This window comes from Orussus abietinus, unplaced genomic scaffold (genome assembly GCF_000612105.2).
Source record: "Orussus abietinus isolate OABI.00-Male unplaced genomic scaffold, Oabi_2.0 scaffold87, whole genome shotgun sequence".
NCBI lineage: Eukaryota > Metazoa > Arthropoda > Insecta > Hymenoptera > Orussidae > Orussus > Orussus abietinus.
Window position 1 is genome coordinate 8,158 of NW_019396015.1, and position 24,939 is coordinate 33,096.

A 24,939-nucleotide genomic window follows, 5' to 3' on the forward strand; every position below is an offset into this window, starting at 1 on the left:
AATAGCCACGTTCTCCTAGCATGAGAATTCAAAAATAGAAAATCCAAAAATAAGACAAGATCGCTGGAGTAACGAACGAACGTGTACTCCCAAGTTACATTTCCGACGTAAAGTGACAAATGATAATTTATCTATCCAGGGAAAAATATTCCAAACAACCTACACCTTTCTAATCAGTTTTCTTCTTAGTATATCACAGAGGCAAAGATCCGTAACCACGTCAGCATGCGACCGAGCAGACACGAAGATCCTTCTCTAGCATCATATTCCGATTACGAGTGTACGCCAATTGCGAAGGAACGTAAAAATCCCCGCCCCTCGCTTTCTACGGTAATTACCACCGTTGTCACACTTACCGAAGGAAATTTAACCAGCCGTGTGCTTTCTACGTTTTTTGCGACCATGTCCAGCCTCCTTTTCAGCTTCGAAAGTGGGGAAAAAAAGCCCGTCCGACATTGCCCGGTAAATTCACGGCCCTCGGGGGGATATTTGGCAGTGATCGATGGGCAATCGGTGGTCCTCGATCAACGAGGAAGCGACCTCGGCCAATCGATCCGGCCATCCGATCCGCCTTGCCGATCGATACCGATCGACCTTGATTTAAGTTCAGCGGGGGACCTGACCTGCCTCACTCCGCGCGGACGTGAGGCACGAGCTTTCCAGTCGGTCGTCTAGTCCATCGACTTAATCTATGACCACGTCCGAGCAGAGCTCGATTGCGTGTGGAAAATGGCCGGTTGTATTTCTGCAACGGTGCAATGTCTAAAGAGAAGGTCAAGGCAAGGCAAAAGGTTGACTCCACTCTCCGGACGGTCTACCCGGCGATTTTTATTGGTCCTTTATCAACCGATTCGTTCGATTTCTTTTGTTTTCGAAATCTCAAAGGTTCGATTATATTCAAATCCTAAAGCATAACAGAAGCAAAACTGCATAGAAATACCACATAAAGTATGTGCTTGAATATATATCTAAATATATAAAAAAAACTGCACCGTTTTACTTATAATGTATTTACAGATTTTTTTATTAACGTGGTATGAAAGTGGCATCTGAGGTGTCAATCGTTTATGAAATTTCTCTGCAGACTTGGTATATCGAGCTGTTTGAAATTTTACCGCGCCAATATGGGAGCCCCAAAGAAGGATCCGACACCTATAAAAATGTAGTTTTTATGAAAAATGAGAAACGTATTTGGAACCAAATTTTAGAAAAATGATATTTTATGGGTATCAAGACCTTCCTCAGAGCCTACATAATCGTGTAGCAAAATTTCAAACGATTCGGTATCATCCAATGGAGAAAAATGTTTCTTAAACGAGATCTATCGGATGCCACTTTCATATCATCTAAACCCTTTGCGGACGAATGTCGCCAAATAGCCGCCCAAAAGCCTTTATAATGGAAAAGTCTCGTCCGCAAAGGGATAATTTAATTTAACATAATTCGACGTATAACCAAGATTTAAATGATTTGTTTTACTATAGTGTAAAATTAAAAGTATTAAAGGCATAATTCTCTATTCTTACGTTTTCACGCTAGGAATACGTAACGGGCACTTAATCGTTTTGCAACGATTAATACCGACGATGAGAGAGAAGATGCAATATATACGTAACGAGACCTGATCTACCTCACCTCTTCGTGAGAACGATACTTTCCACTCGTTCTCCTTGCGCACTAACGATAATCGATACCCGAGTAACTTCGAAAATGTGAATGCACCATCGCATGAGGAAGACGGCGAATAATGTACTTGGCAAGTACATAATCTTTGCAAGAAGGTTTAAGGTGATGCAAAAGGTTGGGCGCAGAACGTCTGCATATTGACAATTTCTCTCTTACACAACGTATTCACTCCATTTAACTATATATTTAGATATATTTCTTAGTAAATAATTTTTTTAATTAACTCGTGATACGCAGCCAATATTCGGAAATTCATTTCTACGTTGTCTTTAAAAAAGAAAGAGGGGAACCGCTGAACTTTCAGGCGGTACATTTCATTAGAAAGTACTTATATTACTGCACGTAATTAATCCGCTCCACCGCGGTTAATGAATGCAGTGAGAAGGAGGGTGGTAAAATATATTCAATGAGACCTGACCTATCCCACTCCCATCAAGAATAAGATTTCCAGGCGTTACCTTCGTAACGATAATCAATTCCGTAGTAATTTGAGGTGCAATTAGTCCACGGAAGTGTTAGCACACAATTGCGTGAAACTGATGCCAGCATAATAACATTTGCCACATTTTATACGGCTTAATAGTAATAAGGAAACCGACGTTGAATGCATCTTAAATTTAATCTTCGCCTGGAAATGACTAATAAATGAGGTGCAGACTTAAAGTAGAGCAAAGTCTCAAAGAATGGAGTTCGTGACTTTAGGACGTACACTGTCATGCAAATAGCATAATTTCAGTGCGGCTTGATATTAATCTATCTGTTTTACATATTTTGCATATTTTCCACATTTCGCATACTTTGAGACCGATGAGCGAACTCATTCGTGACACTTCCTGGCAAAAGTTTCAAAACATTCTACAGTAAACGGATAAGAATTCGTATCATGTTACTACGTTACCCAGAGATGATTAATTTTCACCTCCTCTTATCACTAATTATAAGAAATATGATCAAGATCGGCAGATCGAGGCTTAACGAAAGAATTTAATAATCCGTCTGATAAATATTTCCCTAACGCATATCAATCAATGCTTTGATGTTCGCTTTTATTTGTAATTAGAGATGCATGTAAGACTGTTTTCAGGAATTCGGACGATCATAGATCTGCATTACCGCAGCTGTAAAAACATACAAACTGGGCGCCGTCGTTGTTACAATTGACACGGTTTGCTTTTACGACTTGCTATTCCTTTTTGCGATGTATAGATCCATGAAATCTGTTAATTCTAGTGCCGCATAACGGGTCTTTAAAGGTAAATTTAAACATTCCCACGCCCCGTAACGGTCGCACATTTACTGCCATAAATAGAGCAGAATATTCAAGTTATAATAACGAGATATAACCATCCATAGATTTCCATTCAATGGTTCCGTTGTCTTTTTCCGGACGACTACGTTTCAGCTTCAACTTTTACCCCGAAAAACAAAAAATAACGCAATAATTACTAATAAAATCATTTCTTTATATATTAACACAGGTAGTAGCGCACATAATTATTCCCAGTACCAAACAAAAAGTTAACCACCAATTTCATTTTCCTTGAATCATTATAACGTCATAATTTTACAATAAAAATTCCCACGGAATTCTAGGCCTCTCAGAAATACAGAAAAATTTCACAAGAAATGTTAAAACTAAATGATTACCGGATTTATCAAATATGAATTTAATAGCAGTCAGCGACGAAAAATATAAATAAAAATATATGTACATAAAATACAAAAAAGTCTTTCATTCTAACAATAAATCTACGCCTACTTTTAATAAAAAAAATCTATTTCAAGTACTAAAGAATTATTTTTTTCCGACTTCCGTGCGAAGCAAAAATCCAGGCTGCGGATAGTTACTTCTCACACTCGGCACGGCTGAGAAGTTGTCATTTGATTTTAATTGCATGTCGATTATCCGAGGTACTCGTACCTTCGCTAAAATGGCGAAGAGGTTCCCCCCCCCCTCTCTCTCTCTCTCTCTCTCTCTCTCTCTCTCTCTCTCTCTCTCTCNTCTCTCTCTCTCTCTCTCTCTCTCTCTCTCTCTCTCTCTCTCTCTCTCTCTCTCTCTCTCTCTCTCTCTCTCTCTCTCTCTCTCTCTCTCTCTCTCTCTCTCTCTCTCTCTCTCTCTCTCTCTCTCTCTCTCTCTCTCTCTCTCTCTCTCTCTCTCTCTCTCTCTCTCTCTCTCTCTCTCTCTCTCTCTCTCTCTCTCTCTCTCTCTCTCTCTCTCTCTCTCTCTCTCTCTCTCTCTCTCTCTCTCTCTCTCTCTCTCTCTCTCTCTCTCTCTCTCTCTCTCTCTCTCTCTCTCTCTCTCTCTCTCTCTCTCTCTCTCTCTCTCTCTCTCTCTCTCTCTCTCTCTCTCTCTCTCTCTCTCTCTCTCTCTCTCTCTCTCTCTCTCTCTCTCTCTCTCTCTCTCTCTCTCTCTCTCTCTCTCTCTCTCTCTCTCTCTCTCTCTCTCTCTCTCTCTCTCTCTCTCTCTCTCTCTCTCTCTCTCTCTCTCTCTCTCTCTCTCTCTCTCTCTCTCTCTCTCTCTCTCTCTCTCTCTCTCTCTCTCTCTCTCTCTCTCTCTCTCTCTCTCTCTCTCTCTCTCTCTCTCTCTCTCTCTCTCTCTACGCGTCTCTTTCTTGTATGTGCTAATTGCCAAATAGAGTGGTACAAGTTCGAAGACACTCCCCGGCACGCCGTACACCGGACGTTCGAAAATTCTCGAGGAGGAAGAGGAAGAGGGAGAGAGAGAGACAGGTGGATGACTCGAGGAGAGAAAATTACTCTGGTCATCGAACCTCAAACGTCTCACGTGTGATACACATCAACGTTCTTCAACGTTCCGCGCGAAATCGCGCTTTTTTTTTCTCTTTTCATCGAAGTGAAAAGAAGGCGGATCGAGACGTGATCTGATTATATTCTCTGACAGATCGCCTTTTGCAACGATCATTGGCGAGCCTGATTATTCTCCACGGAAGAAAAGAAAAAACGCCTGAAGTTCCGCATTTTAAATACACATTTAAAATGCGCGAAGTGTATAAGTAGATTTAAAAATGGGGAATGATTCATTTTACTTACAATTCTTTTAACCCCTTAACGCACAGATTTTTTGAGGAAAAAAAAACCGGCCAAAATTAATTTTTTTTAATGTAAAAAAAACATTAGAACATTGTCTTGGCAAAAAAATAAAATTCCCGATTATATTCGAGGGTGAAAAATTATAGTAGCATAAAATACAACGCCGCTCGAATTATCTCGAGTGTGCACAGTTTGGCCTTTTTAGCGCGCTCGAATTAACTCGAGCGCACAAGTTAAGGGGTTAAGGTGAAGTGAAACCCCCTTCAAATTAGTCGATTCGAATACAACACTTTTTTTTAAGAGTATTAGACCAAACTGTCCGAAACTTTGACACGTCACTCCTGATCATCTAAGAATTGTCCTGACATATTCAAAATTTGGATTTTTGGAAAAAATTTTTAATTTAGCCCAGACCAGAACCAAAATGGCGTCGAGGTCTCATATTTCGATCAGTATACAATTATCGAAGGCTCTGATATCAGAAACGAAAGGGTCAGGACAATTTTACAATTTAGAACACTCTGGTAATTGATACACTCGATTTCAACGGGATAAAGGCAAAAAAGTGTTGTATGCCCTTCTGTGCTAAAACGATGGGAATACGAGGTCTCGGAGTGAAAATTGAATTGACCTGGAAATCACAGATGGCGCAGGGTGTCCCTCTGCAGTGAATTAGGGCCCCAGAAAGCATGAATTCAGAGGATTTCTGGTCATTTACTTCTATTTCTTGATATTTATTGTACGAAAACAACAGGTGGAGTATGCTATTTGGTACAATATCCAATATAATTCGATACAGCTGTCAATATAAAAACGAACGTCGGCAACGTAGGCATTTAGAAAGATCTTCTTTATCGACGTCAATCAAGTTCCTCAACGTGTTTCACTTCACTTTAATGCCGATTTCAGTTGTCACTAATGATATATGAACATTTTTAAATCAAAAAAAAAAGAGGAGGTTGGAAGAGACGAACATGAAGTTTTATGTTTTTCTACGTTTTTAAAAAATGTGCATTCGGACGAACACTTTTTCGATGTTTTTCTGTTTTGTGTGCGTTACAGGATAATTCTTGTGAACTGTGAGTTCTTTTTCAATGTTAATTTCTTCAGTTTGAATGGACAAAAATTAATTTCTGTTTAGTAAAGTAGGTCGACGTGAAGGGTTCTTATTAAACAATCTTGAGGGGCAGAATTAAAAATAATATCTTTAACGGTAGTCGCACTTTAAAAGTGCTATGTTAAATGTAACGGACAACGGCGCAATTCTTGCGCAAAAATGATCGATACCGATCGGGATCCGATTGCAGGGTTCGGCTTAACGACCGATCGTTATCGACAGGCGTTATCAATGGAACGTGACGAAGACGCGTTCTCTCGTTAAAGAGGTTAGGAATAAAAAGATGCGTTCCTTCCAGATAACCGGCACAGAACTCTCTAGTTGGATTGATGGATCGATTCGATAAATGCATCGTTTATTTTCCTCGAGGAAGACACGTTTCTCAAAGCGGGATTATCGAAATGAATAAATTTCGACACCGTCAAATGTTGATATATTGATATCGATCTTAATTTAAAAATAATAACAGCTTCAAATGACCAAATTCCCTAAGAAATTACTGTTTCTCTTAATTTTAAAATGTCTCCTGCGAATAATATTAATATTATTCATTTTCCCGAGCTTACTGGAAATTTAGAAATCTGATTGGCGAAATAATGAAACGACTAAGCATTCGATCTCCTGAAGTCCCATATTTCTTGGAACTGTTATACTTTCTAGCGTTGTTTGCTATTTTTTTCTTCTTCATATGCAAGACGGATCAGCTAAAGTGTTACAAACTCTTTTCCGCATAAGTATAAGAGATAACGAAACAATTCTTCGCGTGAAAGTTTACTGTTTACTGATGGGAGAAAAAAAATACATTTAATGAGTTCATTATTTCTCATTCTGAACGTGTTAAAATAAAATTTCTATTCTTTATAAAATCCCTTATTTTTATTTACCACTTTTCCGAGCTGCCGGACTACAGGATATGTTTATAAAGACTGTTCATTAATTCATGGCGAAATATCATATATGATTCTTTTTATACATTAAAACGTATAAACTTAAATGCAAATAGCGTAACTAAAATGATTAAAATGATAATAATACATAAAACGGATCTGGACATATATAAGTAATGAACATTTCAAATTAGATGGCAGTAAAATCGCGTGTTCTATTTTTTTAGGTACACCTCTTTTTCCCATGTAATCATCAAACATGAAACGATTCCTATCGCGTAGACGTCCAATTTGATGCTTAGCATATTTGGACTGACAAAATCTTTCTCACAGTAGAGAGTCTCTCTTCCTACATTATATGATCGAGGAGATGAAAAATGTACCTCGTTAAGAAGTCTGTTCTCAGAAATTTCCCACAGACGAATGTGCAGCACTAACATTATATAAATGCACATAGGATCGTCGTTCATTACGCGATTCCAATGATGTGAACCACCAAATCCATTTCGCAAAGTGCATTTAAAATTGTAAACGAAATTTCCCGCCAATTAAATTTTCTATACGCCCCATTAATGAAGAATATACCCTGACATTAAAAATGAACTATTTGTAACTTTTCTCTAAATGTAGTAAGTTTCTAAAGGGATTTAATCTACTTACATCTTTAATTTTAATTACTTTCAGCAACGGAATAAAATTAATTCTCGATTATTTACGTTGCAAACATTCTTTTTGTTCAAGTTAATAATATATTTGTCACTGTGTGCTGTGAAAATACGTTTCAAGAGAAATTCTTTTACTCCAAGATGTCGTTGATATCGCATTAGAAAGTTACTAGGACACCCCCTGGGAAGAAATTACTATCCTTCGGTAAAGCAGCCGCGAAAGATAACGAGATTACGGTCAACGAGTATGTAACTCGCTTCATTTTCATGATCAACGAGGTGACCAAATACTACTCGACTCGATTTAAGTCACAAATAACTGGAATCAACCACATTGGTGAAATTTTCTGGTCATGGTCGCTTCAAGCATCCGAAGGATATCCTCCTTTTGTAATATCTCCAAGAAAACGTCGAAGTATCAGCAATCTATTCTAAATTGCTATTATCAAAACCGATATATAATTTCGCGATAACGGTGAATTCGCTAATGTATATCTTCGCGCTCTGAATATGCAACTGGTGGATATTTTCATGGGTAAAGCGACATCGTTAAGAAATCTCATTATCGCATCCCCCTTTCCTTAAAAAAAATTAAAAATATAATCACCCATTTACGAGATTTTAATGTACATTTTTCCACGAAATATCTTATCAAAGCTGCCCTTTAACTTATTTTTTTAATAATACCACCATTCGCTAAATTTCCTGCGATCACACATAGCGTAAAAAAATAGTGAAAGAGATCGCTCGCGGCATAAATATTATTCTAGTAATTCTAGATGGATGTATTCGAGATAAGTCCGCAAATCGCACCTTGCGTCGAATGGGCGGTCACAGGAATTTTTCTTGTGAATAAAAAAAAAACGACGACTTTCAAGGCCAGGTTTCTCAGGACGCACGCAGCTCCGGGATCTCGCGCAAGTCGGCATGTCGATTTAATGAAATGGTCTTCCATTACGCCCAGGGGCACGAAACGGAGGTACCCTTACACGAAAGAAAGTCACGTTGAATGCGTATCTGGCAGTCGCGCTTAATACACCGGGGCCTTGCAACTTTTGCATGCAACTGTGCCACGCGAGGAGGAAATTGCTGCGCATTTTTCTCGAGAGATTCTGAGTCCGATGACGCACGGAATGTGTTCCTCGCGAATGCACCGCCTTCGAGAGAAAACGCCTTGTCGATGTACCCACCTCTAAAAATTTTAACGGCGGCTTTAAAAGGGACTTTCCATACTTGGGCATTGTTAAAAGCGCGGAGAAAAGTTACCCCGGTAAGAAAAAAGTCTCGGTACTTCGGAGGAGGAACGAGCACGGGTTTTCCAGTACACCAAGTGAATCGAGTGACGCCTGCACCGACGACTTGTACTTTATTTATATTCACGAATTTATCGTAAATTGGTCGCCTCATTTTCTCGAATCTATCTTATCGGCGTTATTACCGGATTATCTGACCGCCTTGTTTTTAACTCTTCGACGATAAGCGCAATTAAACTCATTGTCCCGGGTAGGAAAGTAACGTCGGGTATAAAACCTCGTCGAAGGACATGCACTTGGCGCGGAACTCTGCCAAGTTTCTCTACCAAACCTCGAACATCCTTCCTAGAGAAACCTTAGACAAGTCTTGTTCAATGGTCTAAAAATCCCAAAATCCAATCTTATCCACCAGGCAATAATAAATGTCAGAATAATGTTCAATACCGATAAATGTCCAGCCTCTGCGTTTCGTTCATACTCTAATTAACGGGCAGAAGTTGCCCGCTAGGGAAACATTTTCCTTTGTAAGACCAGAATACCATCTTCACCCGCTTTGGAGGAAAACAATGTAGAAAATTAAATGAATGGTATACAAATAGAAGAAATTCAAATTACTCACTGAAGTAGTTAAGCGTCTCTCGGATCTGATCCGGCGATAACTTGAGATCAGCGTCTTCCAACCTGAGTGCGGGTGCTGGGATGAACCAGTCGGCGTTCTCGTATCCTGAAACGCACCATCAAAGGTTAATTGCGATCCTCATCGCCTCCCTGCACGACTCGGTGTACAAGGCGGTTCAATTTATGCCCTAGGTACACTTGCAATTGGAGCAAGCGCTCCCATTTCTCGGCCAGTGGCCTAGTTCTTGCCAACATGCGACTTAACGCGCTTAAGGTGAAGTGAAACACGTCAAGGAACTTGATCGACGTCGGTAAAGAAGATTTTTCTAAATACCTACGTTGCGGACGTTCGCTTTTATATCGATAGCTGTGTCGAATTATATTGAGTATTGGACTAAATGGCATACTCCCCCTGTCGTTTTCGTACAATAATTATAAAGAAATCGAAGTAAAACTCCAGAAATCCTCCGGATTCATAGTTTCCGAGGTCCTAATTGACTACAGAGGGACACCTGCGCCACCTGTGATTTCCGTGTCAACTAAATTTTCCCTCCGAGACCTCGTATTACCACCGTTTTAGCATAGGAGCGCGTAAAACACTTTTTTTGCCTTTATCCTGCTCAAAGTTTATTGATTACCAGTGTTCTGAATTGTTGTAAAATTGTCTTGACATTTCTCATATCAGAGCCTTCAATAATTGTATATTGATCGAAATATGAGAGCTTGACGCCATTTTGGTCCTGGGCTGGGCTAAGTTAACAAATTTTTTTCAAAAATCCAAACTTTGAATGTGTCAGGATAATTCATGGATGATCACGAGTCATGTATCAAAGTTTGCTCCAATACCCTTAAAAGAAAAAGTGTTTTATTCAAATCGACTGAATTGAGGGGGGGGTTTCACTTCACCTTAAGGTGGTATTCGAATCGACTGATTTGAAGGGGATTTCACTTCACCTTAAGATGAAGGAGGTTTCACTTCACCTTAAGATGAAGGAGGTTTCACTTCACCTTAAGGTGAAGTGAAACCCCCTTCAAATTAGTCGATTCGAATACAACACTTTTTCTTAAGGGCATTAGACCAAACTGTCCAAAACTTTGACACATCACTCCTGATCATCTAAGAATTGTCCTGACACATTCAAAATCTGGATTTAAAAAAAAAATTTTTTAACTCAGCCCAGACCAGAACTAAAATGGCGTAGAGCTTTCATATTTCGATCAATATCCAATTATCGAAGGCTCTGGTATGAGAATCGAAAGGGTCAGGAAAATTTTACGACAATTTAAAACACTCTAGTAGTCGATAAACTCGCATTTCAACGGGATAAAGGCAAAAAAAGTGTTGTATGCGCTTCTATGTTAAAATGATGGGAATACGAGGTCTCGGAGGGAAAATTTAATTGACCTGGAAATCACAAATGGCGCAGGGAGTCCCTCTGCAGTCAATTAGGGCCCCAGAAAGCATGAATCCCGAGGATTTCTGGAGTTTTACTTCGATTTCTTTATAATTATTGTACGAAAACGGCAGGTGAAGTATGCCATTTGGTACAATACCCAATATAATTCGACCCAGCTGTCAATATAAAAACGAACGTCGGCAACGTAGGCATTTAGAAAAATCTTCTTTATCGACGTCGATCAAGTTCCACGACGTGTTTCACTTCACCTTAACCAAACGACAAGACTCCGAGTTGTCAGCGCCATTCTTTAATACGATCGTATTACATTAGTTAAAAATTATTTCTCGCGAAATCAGAATACACGCGTGACGATAAACAGACAAGTAAGATCGATTTCGAGTCGGTCTTTCATCGGTGTTTATGCCAGTTAGCTGTTCGGTGCGGTGTCGGTATCTAATAATGGAGCCAATTAGACCGTCTTTCTTACGAAGTAACATCAGCTATGCATTCGAAGCGATTTCTAATCGGCATTAATACCCGTTCCTGCCATTTGCGTGAACCGCGTCCCGTGGAATGTTGATCGTGCATACTTTTTCATTCGTATTCATTTTCAAGGCAATGGCCATTATTCTTCAACATGATAAGAAGAAAAATTTGGTCCATTTAACAAAATCGTTCGATTAACTGCATTTGGTTAATTTCAGAGAACGATTTGGTCGAATGAACCGAACTTTAGTTCACTTGATCAAACTTGTTTGCTTTAATCAACTAAAGTGTTTGGGATAAATTAGAAATCTTAGAAAATATTTACACGATAAACCAAATATTTTGGTTAAATATATGAAATTACTTCAATATTTGCTGTTATCTGTCACAATATTTAATGTAATCGACCGAAAGTTATTAACCAAATATTTTTGTCACGTCAACCAAATCTTTGGTTCTTTATATAATAACCGTATTCTGTGGTTGCACCAATAAAAATGTTATCGATTCAACCAAATATTTTTCTGCGTGTAGGTGTATCCCAGGTGTGAATATTGAGTAGTTAATATTTATGATGATTAGTGGCTACTTTTAAATGAACGGTAAGATCCAGTAAAACATACTTAAGGGGTTACACCACTTTGACCCACCCAAAAATTACGGTTTTTCAAGAATTTTTTGTTAAGAATTAAAACGTTTTTTATCCAAATTTAAGTACAGTAAGGTATTATACTACTATTAAACAAAAAAAATGCTTTTTTTGTATTTTTCTTATTTACAAAAATGGCGGCTTGAAAGGCGATTTACCGGAGCGCTGCGAAAATCGATGATCGTGCGGTGGGCACGGTAACTCGGTCCAGGTTTAAGTTAGAACAATAAACGAAAAAGAATTAGTTTCTGTAGCCCAAAAGCTAGCGAAATACGTAGCCGTTTTCAAAAATATGCATTTTTCACAAAATGGCATCGATTTGAAAGGAAAGATACGTATTTTGCCCTAAATTTCGTTAATTAATGTGCGAATATCAATACATTGAAAAAACCATACGTATTTCGCTAGAGAAACATATCACGAATAAAATATAAAAAAAATCAAGACGAATGATTGAGAATTGGCGGAGCTAGAGTGCCCACCGATTTTTAAAATGCAGTTTTAAGAAAAACGCGTTTACAGTGTCCGTGAAGTTGGCCCCTATACACCTATACACCTGCCCACCGCACGATCACCGATTTTCGCAGTGAGCGAGTTTAATAGTAGTATAATACCTTACTGTACTTTAATTTGGATAGAAACGGTTTAACGCTTAAAAAAATATTCTTGAAAAAACCGTAATTTTTGGGTGCGTCAAAGTGGTGTAACCCCTTAATCGGTTTTAATAGACCCTTTCCTGACGTGATCCTTTTAGTAAGGACGACATGAGGTGTGCGAGGAATGTAATACGCACCTACGTTAAAGGGACACGATAAAGCTTCACCTCGTTAAATGACATCTGACACGGGGAGAAGTTACGGAGCTTCTTTAATCAGTAACATAATCCCCGTAATAGATTTTACTATTAACAACGCGAATAAGGGTGTGTACAGTTGGAATTTTCGTCTGGCTTTTCGGAGGACGATGGAAGAAAGTCCCTAAACAACTTCCTGTAGAAAACTTGACTCTTAAAAACCCAAAATGAGTTTAATTCGTGCACCTACGAACGAGGGCACCGCACCAAGTGCACAAGATTATTTAATTCGCGTCAACGTTATTTCGTTTTTGCGTACCTTGGTTCTGTGCAATTTATATTAACGTTAATATCAATGGAAATTTTATGCAAAGAGGTGGCGTATCTCCTGATATAATCTACATTAATTAGTACGTCCAAATGGGAATGAAACGGAAGGATACAAAAGTCACATCTGTATGAAAATTTAGTCTCTACCCTCCTAATAGGTTTAATTTGTGCAACTGGAAATTAGGGCACTGCACCAAGCGTATAATAATCTTTTATTCTCACTAACTTTTTCACGTTTTCCCGTACGTTGGCTCTGCGTGAATAATATTAATATTAATATTAATATCAATGTAAATTTATGCGAAGAGCTAGCGTATCTTGATGTCCATTTACGTGAATTAGGGCGTCCGAAGGAGCAAGACAAACTGCGAGTCCGCGAGCTGCCGAGATCTCTCGCAAGTTGAGGTTAGAATCTCCAAGAGGGCTCAGAGAAATGCGAGAAATTTATTTCAGGATCAACTTGACCGCCTGAGGCCACTTGCTACTGCACAGTACCGAGGTTTTCGGCTACTCGGAACTGCGCATAATTGGCGAGAGCATTAAATAAACGAGTACTCGTTTCACGATACAGTTCTCATGGATCATAACGAATTCCAAAGAAAATCTTCGATGCAAAAAAATTAAAAAAGAAAAAAAAATCATAAGAGCAAATATTCTTGACCAAAGTGAAATTCATAAACATAAATGTAACTACTTCGAGATGCTTCTTTTCTTCTCTTCAAATAATTCGTCGTAAAATGTTCGATTAACAGATCACGCTTTCTACCTAGGTGTGGATATTAATCTTCGTTTTTGAATATTATATGAGAGCTGTTCGATATAACTGCATTCAATCTTGTGGAATGTTACAATGTACGATTATTTTGGGATTTATGAAATTCGGGCTTCTGTAAGTTAGGAAAAATCTTTGGAATTCTTTCGGCGAGTATATTCTTGAAAAATGCCCAAAGCTCCAATTTTTTCGGGCTTTGGAGAGTAGCAGAGCATTAGCCATGTGCAAACCGACCTTGGTCTTCGCCTAGTGGTCGATGTCGACTCGAGAGCATCTTCTCTAAGGTCACATCCCCTCTTTCGTCCGACACTTTCGATCTTACCCTCGTTTCCTAGCGTTACCTGCTTCTCCCAGTTCTTCCAACCGAGGAAGAGAGGGAGAAGGCCCAGAGAGAAAAATAAAATGGGAAAATAAACAACGACGGAAATAATTCTTACCTTGAAATTGTGTGATGGTGTCTGCCCGTAAGCGGTATTGCGGTATCTGCTCTTCTAACAAACTGATTATTTCGACTTCCGGTAGCTCCCCTCCGCTGCACACCTCTGGAACATTTAATTTAACAAATGTTAATATTAATAAATGTCGCGTTGCAGCCGAACGAACGAAAAGATGTATAACAAGTACGTGAATAATTCAAATAAGCGATTGGCCTTAAAAGCTAATTTAATCTTAAAAACTAATCAAGCACAAATATATGCTACATCCGGGTGCAAGTTTTCACTGTAATAAGGCGCAGTTTTACGTCCTGCTAGTCCCGCGTCTTCAATATATCAGAAAAAAGAAAACTATAACACCTAAACATCAAAATTATGCAAGTTCGTTTACCACGCGTATCGTTTATCATTATGAAAAGAGACTGGCCATATCTCAGAAACTACAAATATCTTTTTTCATCAATTTAAAATCGCTATCTCTTTCCATCATCCTAAAAAATATATACGTCGTTCACAGGCCAAAGTGATTAACTCGACTATTAGAACCTGTAAAATCTCAGTTCTAAAGCACTTAGTTGAAGCTCAACTTTTTATATCCATCTATTTTCTCTACTTTAATTATACGTGAAGTTATATTTCATCACTTTGTCCTGTGAACGGTTCTTATGGTAGTCTCACATTAATAGATATCGCGGTTTTTTTAGCGAATAGGGTATGCGACAAAAATAATATCAAAACATGTATTACCGATAATTTCAACTAGAAACGTTTTCGTCGTGTAGGAGGTATTTTGGATATGATAAATGCGAATGCAAACGAACATCTCTGTCGAGAATGGGGACGTTGCAACAAATAGAGTGAAACCCTTGCTCGGTTGTAAAGGAAACCTAACCTCTCGCGATCTACCCCACGGAAACAGGCACGGCGAAATTTTTTGGCAAAAAGGATCTGCGGCAAGAATAATATTAATACATGTATTACCGATAACTCCAACTAGAAACGTTTTCGTCGTGTAGGGGGTATTTTGGATAGGATAAATGTGAATGACAACCAGCGCCTCTGATAAGAATGGGGATCTTGTAGAAAATAGAGTGAAACCCTTGCTCGGTTCTAAAGGAAACCTAACCTCTCGCGATCTACCCCACGGAAACAGGCACGGCGAAATTTTTTGGCAAAAAGGATCTGCGGCAAGAATAATATTAAAACATGTATTACCGATAACTCCGACTAGAAACGTTTTTGTTGTGTAGGGGGTAATTTGGATAGGATAAATGCGAATAAAAACGAGCGCCTCTGATGAGAATGGGGATCTTGTAGCAAATAGAGTGAAACCCTTGCTCGGTTCTAATATTATATTATTTCTTCTACCCCACGGAAACAGGAACGGCGACATTTTTTTTGCAAATAGGGTTTGCAGCAAGAATAATATTAATACATGTATTACCGATAACTCCAACTAAAAACGTTTTTGTTGTGTAGGAGGTATTTTGGATAGGATAAATGCGAATGACAATCAGCGCCTCTGATGAGAATGGGGATCTTGTAGAAAATAGAGTGAAACCCTTGCTCGGTTCTAAAGGAAACCTAACCTCTCGCGATCTACCCCACCGATACAGGTTCGCATTGCGTTAGCGGTAAACGCATAGCCCGGCCAGGTTGCGTGCGAGCTTCTCGACTTTCAGCCACGTATTATCTATGTAATTAAATATGGCGTCCGAGGCTCGCAGCCCCTTCGGCTTCGGGACAAGAATTGCTCCAAGGAACGACGGGACGTCAACCTGACACCTGCCACATGACACAGGGGAAACGCGCAAAGTGGATCACCGTCTTTCTTGCGTTCCGGCGGAACGTCGGTCATCGAAAATGATTTGTCTCGAAATAGATTGGATGATGTAAAAGGTCCAGAATCACCAAATGGAAGAAAAGTCATTTGCAGTCCTGGCAAGAACAACATTGCCCACAAAGTTTTGCTTTTACTGCAGTAATAATTCCACTAACGACAAAAATCTTTGCAATTGCATCGAACGTAGACGTAAATCTAAGAGGGTCCTTTAGAAGAAAATGTTTACCAAATTAGCAAATCAATTTGAAAAACGTATCGTCGTTCCTGCTCGATCGAAGGAGTATCATACGGTTTGATGTCAATGATAAGAAATGTTGCAACCATGAATGCAATTTGTGTCACCCAAGTATAGTAATATACTTTTATTGTTTCCCATGCAGCAAGATCGTTTCTACAAGAAAGATTTCCTGGTCCATTTTGAAGCGTTTATAATGTTTGCCAAAGCGAGTCAAATGCATCATAACTGTGAATTATTTTTCCGCGTGAGTGCAGCCGCGAATCTTTATTTTGCGTTAATTTTATTCCTTTCAAGGAATAAGAAATTGGACGATGACGTCGAAAGTATTCATTCGGTCAGCCCGACATGATCATCCGCATGGTGGATAAGAAATTTCAAGAGGAAAGTGATAACACCGACCTGACATGATAGCACGGTATACGTTCACTTATTTAGGTCGTATGCAGCTCTCGACAGCTAAACAACGCCTCGTAGCATGATGCGATCCGTGAACCTGTCGTGTAACGTGATCATAATCCCGGCTTGCCAGTGTTCTATAACGTTGTATAACGACTACCGGTCATTGCACTTGTCGCACTTTTATTCTTGTCATTCTTTCTCGTAATACCGGTCCAGCCACCTTTTGCGAGTACCCGCTTTTATTTCGTTGCATCAAAATCGCGCACACTCTCGTTTTATGCGGTCGTCACATCTTTATGGTGACAACTCTCTTTCGTTCGGTCTACAGGTGGCTCTAAAGTGTTGACGAAAAATACAAACTCCACGGCATGTTACTTCTCCTCCAAAAATAGGGTTAAACTATTTGAAATTATGAAAGAAGTTGCGATTATTTATTTATCATAAATTAAATATATAGGGAGTTATAAAAAATATGTTAACGTTAGAATCGAAGAGTCAGGTCGAATGAAAATTAATCTTTGTGCTCTGTTGTTAACATTGAAGAGGGTCATCATATGACATTTCGATAGCATTTATACGGTTATTTTTAATATCAGGCAATTATCGATCTTATTATACCTGTCCTTAAAACACATTTCAAACGACTTCAAATAAAGAGGTACTTTTTATAATTAATGCAAGAGAATTGCATCGAACGATTATTATTAGTTATATGCATAAGGGATATTACGGTGTTAACGTTTAACTCCAAACATCAAAAAGCGCTTTCTCCTCTTCACACTTGTAAACGGTCTTGAAATTTCTCAAACGATTTCCTAACCGAATTCAAATGTACGCCAGGTAATCGCTAGACAACAGGGCAACCTATTTTTCTAACATCGTGGGAACTCTCAGGCCATTAGACCCTTAAGAATATTTTCGTTGTCAAAGCTTGCAAAGCGGTTTCCTAGTCGCGTACAAAGACTCGTCGGGCCAGTCACTAGACCGCCGGAAACTCCGTGGCTTCCGACGTCGTGGGAATTATTATCTCTGTTTATTATTTAAAAACTAGTAAAAACGACTTCCAAGCCGGATTCGAAGACGCGTTAGCTAATCACTAGACCACCGGACGTCCCCTTTTCCGTCGCCGTGGGAATTATTTTCAGGTTATTAGGCATAGTGCGCATGTGCCGCTGCGCGCGCGAGATCCGCAGTCCTAGACGACATCGCCTGTCTTACGTATATTTGACGTCATCGACGATTACTCCTCTTTTCCCAAAGGTCCTTGCTCACCGACGCCGAGCACCTCCTAATAAATGACATTAGACGATAAATTGTCGTAATCCGCGTGACGCGGTGCGGTTTAGTTACGACAGACATGTTAAAAGCAGCGTCAACTCGACTCTCTACTCGGCAGAGTATTTCCAGATTTTCCTACGTTTTCTAATACGTCGAATTATTCTTCCTTTATTGCACAAATTATAATTGATATTACATTATTTTATGATTATATTTTGCCTTTTCCTTTGCTTTTCATTATTTACCTTACAATTGAGAATTCCCGGAGGAATGAATTTCAATCGAAATCATATGAAATAATGAGTAACAAGTGGGGAATTAAGGAATTTGTATTGATACAATTATAAGCCAACAATACGGTTACCTGCGGATTATCTACCGACTTGGATATTCTCTTCAAATTATCGTAAACAGTTTAACCACGTATGATTGGATCCAATGAAAGGGATAATCGGACTAATGACTATATTTGTATTTTTCTTTTTTTTGTTCAAGTTTAGTTGTATAAAAGTCTCGTAGAGAGGATAATTCGGAATGTGGTTGCAGGTGAAGCGGACAGGTGCTGCCGCGGCTCTTTCGTGCGGTGAATCGCGGTACCACTCGGCAGGTAAGGTAGACCTTCAAAGCATCCGTCGGTATGACAGATCGCGTTAAATAAAGTATCAAATGTAAGAAATGTACCTGCTTACTCTCTCGCAAGATCGCTCCACTAGACAGTTACTTTTTTGATTCTCCAATTTGATGAATAAACTTCTTGAATGTCATTAAATATGATATATTAACCCTACATATTCCCTTTTATCCAATACATTTAATAGTTAAGTCAAAATCGCTAAACATTTTCGTTTCAGAAACACCGCAGAAACCTACGAAACTACCCTTAGATAAATAAGAGTAAGGTTAATAATTTAAGATAAAATTACTTACTAGTGGAAACATCTTTCTCTTTACAAATTTCATAAACTATTAATACCCATTTCATTCATGAAAAATTATACTGATTTGATTATAGATTTTGAAAAGCATATATCTTGGCTCGACATCAAAGTTACACCTACATTTCTGGATTAAACGATTTACGACGTTTTATCCCAAAACTTTCAAGATTTTTTAATAATTCATCTAAAATTCTTCCGAAGTACCAAAAGCGTAGGGCAGGCTTATCAAAAGCATTCTTATCTAGTAAAATTCATTTTAGCAGCCGCGCAAAGCTCTTCGTCAGGAGACCTTTGAACCTTGAGTTAAAGGCTGGGAAAATGTTGGCTCCCTTCCACACGATGCACCGCCGTTTAGCATTACAATGAAATGGTCCATACTAAAATAGAGATAGATATTTCTGAACGTCACGTATCGAGTCGAGGGATGCGAGTTAGTTTGTTTACCTCGGTGAAGTACCAAATTAGCCAGAGCTCGGTGTAACTATATATAAGTCGTTAAGCGCCAGGTAATGGCCCCTAATTCTCAAAAAAAAAAAAAAGTCATACCAACACTCCCCATCCCTAATTCCATTTTCATCATTATTACCATTAAAATGACTTTTTGTAAGAATTTTCTAATTTTTCAAGATTAAAAGCTGTGAACAATTCTAAAAAAACTACTGGTAGGTACATTTGCGGTATTACTTTCCGCCGTTGTATCACAACCCCCGTAAAAATTAAGCACCGTGTAACTTTAAAATTTCATCGCCCCTTCCCAGGAGTGATACTCTGAGGACCTAACGAAGTCCTCGTAAACTCCCCCGGGGAACATGAACTTTTTAACAAGATCCTAAAGTGTGCTCTCAAACCTCAGGTTATCCAGGTCCACAGCATCCCGAATGCACTCCAAACTTCCCACAATATTTCCGCAAGATCGCGATATCCCGTGTCGATGTATTAGTCATGAAAAAGGAGAGTTATGGAGAATTTGAGGAATATTTCGCCCTACCATCGCGCCACTTATTGAGGACAGCTTCTCTTCTCTCGAGGAAGTCCTTGAGCCTTGCAGGGCCTCCACGCCGTCGAGGTCCACCCCCGGCCAGGAACATATCTCTTCATCAACTCCGAAAATACCGCCCTTTCTCTATCATCGATCAGCTGATAGATTTTTCGGACCCCCAACCCTTCATCTGGAGTCAATATCCTCGACAGGGTAAGTCATAGAATGTTTGCGATTTCTTTTAAATTCATTTTTCTCCCTTTCAGAAAATACGGTCCACGAAATGGGTCGTCCACTTTCGCGACAGTTCACGAACAGTTTTTGGGCACAACGCAACCTTTGCGAATACGGAGCTTTGTAATCGATACTGCTTGACTCGGGTACTTGCGTAATTCGACTGCAGAATCAAGAGTGGTTTCCTCGAAGAGCCCCAGCCACGTTCCCTTTTGAGGTTTTCTTCGGCATTGTACGTCGAATCGAGAGTCTCTGATTTTTTTCAAAATTATTTAACCCGATTGATAGATATCGATCAAAATGAACCGATAGTAAGATTGCGTTTACGTCAAGTGATTTATTTATAGATTCCTTTTGTAGCATCTGAGTCACAAAATTAAGCCTGGGGAAATTATTTGAAAATTAATTCGATTTGTAATTTTCCGGAAACCCTCTGTATTTGTATAAATAAAGTAGGAGGCGTTTCTAAATGGAAATAAATTTTACCCATATCTAGACATTTTAGTAGTCCATAAAATAGGCCAGCCAACGGTATCGACATTTGCGCTAAAATAATGAGACTCGATAACTGAAGTTTGGACAATGACCTAATAACTTTCCATGTACGAAGTTAGAATGAACTCGATAACGTTACCTATATTTTGGAACGGAGAGAGATGAATTTTCCCAAATCCCGGAGAACATACAGCAGTTATATAACCGATTTGCGGAAATTTATAAATAACTTTAACCGTGTTTCAGGTCTCGTAACTCCTACACGAATCTCGTCGCATGATTCAATCCTCTTAATTGGGGGTATAGTTGAAATATTCAACGCTTCCAGGTGGGTTACACTAAAGTCTAGGAACTGTGAACGATTCATTAATTTCCCCGGTAAGCCCTACCATATTTATTAAATAATTCATTGGAAAAATTAAGGACCCCACTAAAAAAAGTTTAACCGTTCGTCGAGATAAAAACTCAGTAGCTCGGCGTCAAATGACTTGACACCAAAACCCCCTAATGCAGTTAATAATTTAAGTAATAATAATTTTCCATACTTTTCCTCAGACCGAGTGATAACACGATCATCGACGACAAGATACGTTCCCCCTACAAAATGAAACCTTTACGAAACATTTGGCAACCAATGCCTAGCTAAATCGTTAGTTAAATATTAATTACATTAACACTTCGATAAGGAGAATATCTCATGCCAAAAGATTGAAAGATAACAAATTTTCGGCACATCGAGCGAGCACGCCTAAGCTGACAATACTTATGCAATTCGGCCCGATTAGCGAAGATTTATTAATAACCCTAACCGTGTTTCAGGTCTGGGAACTCTTCAACGTTGTCGGGCTTCTAATTGAAGCCGATGTTGACAGAATAGACCGATGCGACTTCCTAGTGCGTTATATTAATAAATTTTCGAGTACCGGCGAGTGTTTTCCAGGTCGACGTACATCAGGATTTATTGGACCTGTCAGTATTCTTTAATAAAATCCATCTTAGACGAAGAACTCAGGTCGAAGATCGGTAACAACTTCAGGAAGTCTTGCGTTAAGACGTCAACGACATTACGAATGGACGTCTTGGTGGGCGCGCGATAGTTATCCTACAGAACAGGACCTTCACATAAAGCGTTTGTGACAACATGGGCGTAGGACTCGACGGCACTAACATCCGGCACTTGCATAATCCGAGAAAGTCAAACCGAGAAGAAGGAAATAGTCCTAGGACAACGTTTTATACATTTTATGGGAAGCGGAAGGTATGCTTCAAGGAACTGACTAATTTAAAGGTGAAATACGCTCTCATAGGATAAAGTCACACGACAAATAATCGATTTCGAGCCTCCTTAAGCTATACATTATCACGAATCTCGATTTCAGAGAAGGTCTAAATGTGTAATATCGGTTACACATACATCACAAGTAGGTATTAAAAAGAATGTTGAACGTCACCTTTTTGCGTCCTTTGCGAAGCACTATCAGTCCGGGGTTTGATATCGATACTACAAAGAAAGAGGAAAAGAGCGAGAAGTCAAGGAAATCCGCAGTTGAGTCATATTAAAAATCGATCATTATCGTTCATCAAGATTTCACGGACACTTCAAATTTTCCATATATTTTAGAAATCAACTTTTCACATCCTCCGCCAAGCCCTGTCAGTCCAGAACTCAATAGCGATGTTACGAAGGAAAAGGAAAAGCGAGAATTCAACCAAAACTACGATTCAACCGTATGATAAAACCTCCGTTAAAGATAACTCCGATTTTTCAAAATGTCTCGTCCTCGACTAAACATACATCACCACCAACAAGGATTAGGAAGAACTTTCTTATCCGCGCGTATTAAACGTATCTTATTATCCTCCGGATTAGAGACCCATTCCGTCCATCGGCTACATATCCCAATCATGGCAGACAAACAAAAAATTCCGTCACGGACTTAAATTCTCCTGTCCCAAGCAAACCGTAATCCCCGCGAAGCACCACCGATGATAACGAGTCCCGGACTTATTGATAATTCCGCGAGATCGGACACTTGCGTAACCGCCTCGATAAAGCACAACTTATTATTATCCCGGATTAGAAGTATCGTGTATAGAATTGCAGCCGTTCAATTATATTTATCACGTTTCCAATCACTGCTTGGCCGATCTTGACCATCTCTGAGGGAAGCTCAACCGAGGCTTCCGAAAAATCCGGCGACCGGCGAATTTTCAATTTTTTTTTTTTTTCTATTCTCAGGGTGCAACCTACGCGTTTCTTACGTTTGACCGACGAAACTTATATCAAGAGGAGAGACTGCGAATAACTCTATGGATTTCCCAGGTCTCGAGCCGAGACTAGCAAATTTCGAAGACGGTCCTCGCGTCGAGAGACGAGCGGACCAAGACGTGCGCGAGTCGAGGAACAACTCCACCTGGATTCGCTCGGCTAGATAGGAGAAAATAGAAACCGACCCTCGTGATTGGACGTGGGCCAGTTTCGAGCCGACGAAGATCGTTTGCGACCTGTCCAGAAAGGAGTCGAGATCAATGGGCCCGACGGCCGACGACTCCATCTTGAATTAAACGCCGAAGCGATTCACCTCTTACACCTCGTACTTGGCGAGTACTCCAATAATTTATAATTACTTGGAAATAAGCATAAAAAGTGCGGTAGTCCAGCATCTTCCAGAGTAATTTGCTGGTTTGTGAACGCGAGCATCGGTAAAATTTCAAAAATTATCAGTAAAACTGTTAACTAGAAATGATCGCAGACCCCATAGTGCGATGAGCTCAGGAAGTGATGAGTGCAAATCAAAGCTATGTGGCAGATTTTAACTTCTGTGCGGAATTTTACTGGACCAAGAAGAGATTCTAACAAGGAAGGTATCCCAGGTCGATCTCTCCGATTTGATTTCTTTTATAATATGTTGTAGTAGACTAAAAACTAAGCGACACGTATTTTTTTTATCTGCCATTAAACACTTTAAGGGGGTGGAACCACCATCCAAAGTAAGGCATGTCAAGGGGCGATTTGGCAGTTTCACCCACGAGAACGTAATATTTTGTAACCAATCCACCTGGAAAAGCTTTCTCATAAGGAGAAAAGAAAAATATAATTTTATGAATTAAAAAAAAAAATTAAGGGGTGAGCCATCCCTCACAGGTCTTACTTTGGATGGTGGTTTCACCCCCTTAAGGTGAAGTAAATCACCCTTCAAATCAGTCGATTCGAATACAACACTTTTTTTTAAGGGTATTGGACCAAACTGTCCGAAACTTTGACACATCACTTCTGATCATCTAAAAATTGTTCTGACACATTCAAAATTTGGATTTTTTAACAAAATTTTTTAACTCAGCCGAGACCAGAACCAAAATGGCGTCGAGCTCTCATATTTCGATCAATATACAATTATCGAAGGCTCTGATATGAGAATCGAAAGGGTCAGGACAATTTTACGACAAGTTAGAACACCCTGGTAATCGATAAACTCGCATTTGAACGGGATAAGGGCAAAAAAAGTGTCGTATGCGCTTCTATGCTAAGACGATGGTAATACGGGGTCTCGGAGTGAAAATTTAATTGACCTGGAAATCACAGATGGCGCAGGGTGTCCCTCTGCAGTCAATTGGGGCCCCAGAAAGCCTGAATCCCGAGGATTTCTGGAGTTTTACTTCGATTTCTTTATATTTATTGTACGAAAACGACAGGTGGAGTATGCCATTTGGTACAATATTCAATGTAATTCGACACAGCTGTCGATATAAAAACGAACGTCGGCAACGTAGGCAGTTAGAAAAATCTTCTTTATCGACGTTGATCAAGTTCCTCGACGTGTTTCACTTCACCTTAAACTGTTTAATGGCAGATAAAAAAAATACGTGTCGCTTAGTCTTTAGTCTACTATAACATATTATAAAAGAAATCAAATCGGAGAGATCGACCTGGGATACCTTCCTTGTAAGTGAAAAGACTATATGGAAATAAGGGGGGAAAAAAACGACGTGACAGTGAAAGCGCATCAGGTGCACCGAAACGAAACTGCAAGCGGTGCAACGAACTGCACTCGGGTCTGGTATATCGTAGAAGGTGGGTGCGTTATCAAGGACGAGAAACCACGTTATGGTCACCCGTTCATGACTGCGCATAGTTAATACCATTACGGTGCAATGACTTCCTGTGTAGTGACCGACGAAATTGAGACGTTGCATCAGGGGAATGACGCTCATAAAAAAAATACGGTTCTATTATTTTTAATAAAATTGGGACGACGGTGGTGCTGCGAGTTTTCGAAGTATTGGCCATTGCTCTCAACATTTTATAGTTTTATGCACAAAGCTACTTTTGGAAAACCTGTTTTGGCGGACTGTACCGAGCCCAACGCCTTAAATCATGGGTTGCATAATCGACA

The 24,939-nt window shown here is 39.4% G+C and overlaps 1 protein-coding gene across 1 annotated transcript in view; it reads right to left on the reverse strand.

The window, feature by feature from the left end:
* Positions 1-9,255: 9,255 nt before the first annotated feature.
* LOC111674382 overlaps positions 9,256-24,939 on the reverse strand; it is a 40,864-nt gene continuing 25,180 nt past the window's right edge. The window contains exons 3-4 of the mRNA XM_023434657.1: positions 14,145-14,249; positions 9,256-9,383 (exon numbers count right to left, since the gene is read on the reverse strand). Of these exons, the coding sequence (XP_023290425.1) occupies positions 9,271-9,383; positions 14,145-14,249 (218 nt within the window). The 3' untranslated portion in view covers positions 9,256-9,270. The remainder of the gene's footprint in view (positions 9,384-14,144; positions 14,250-24,939) is intronic.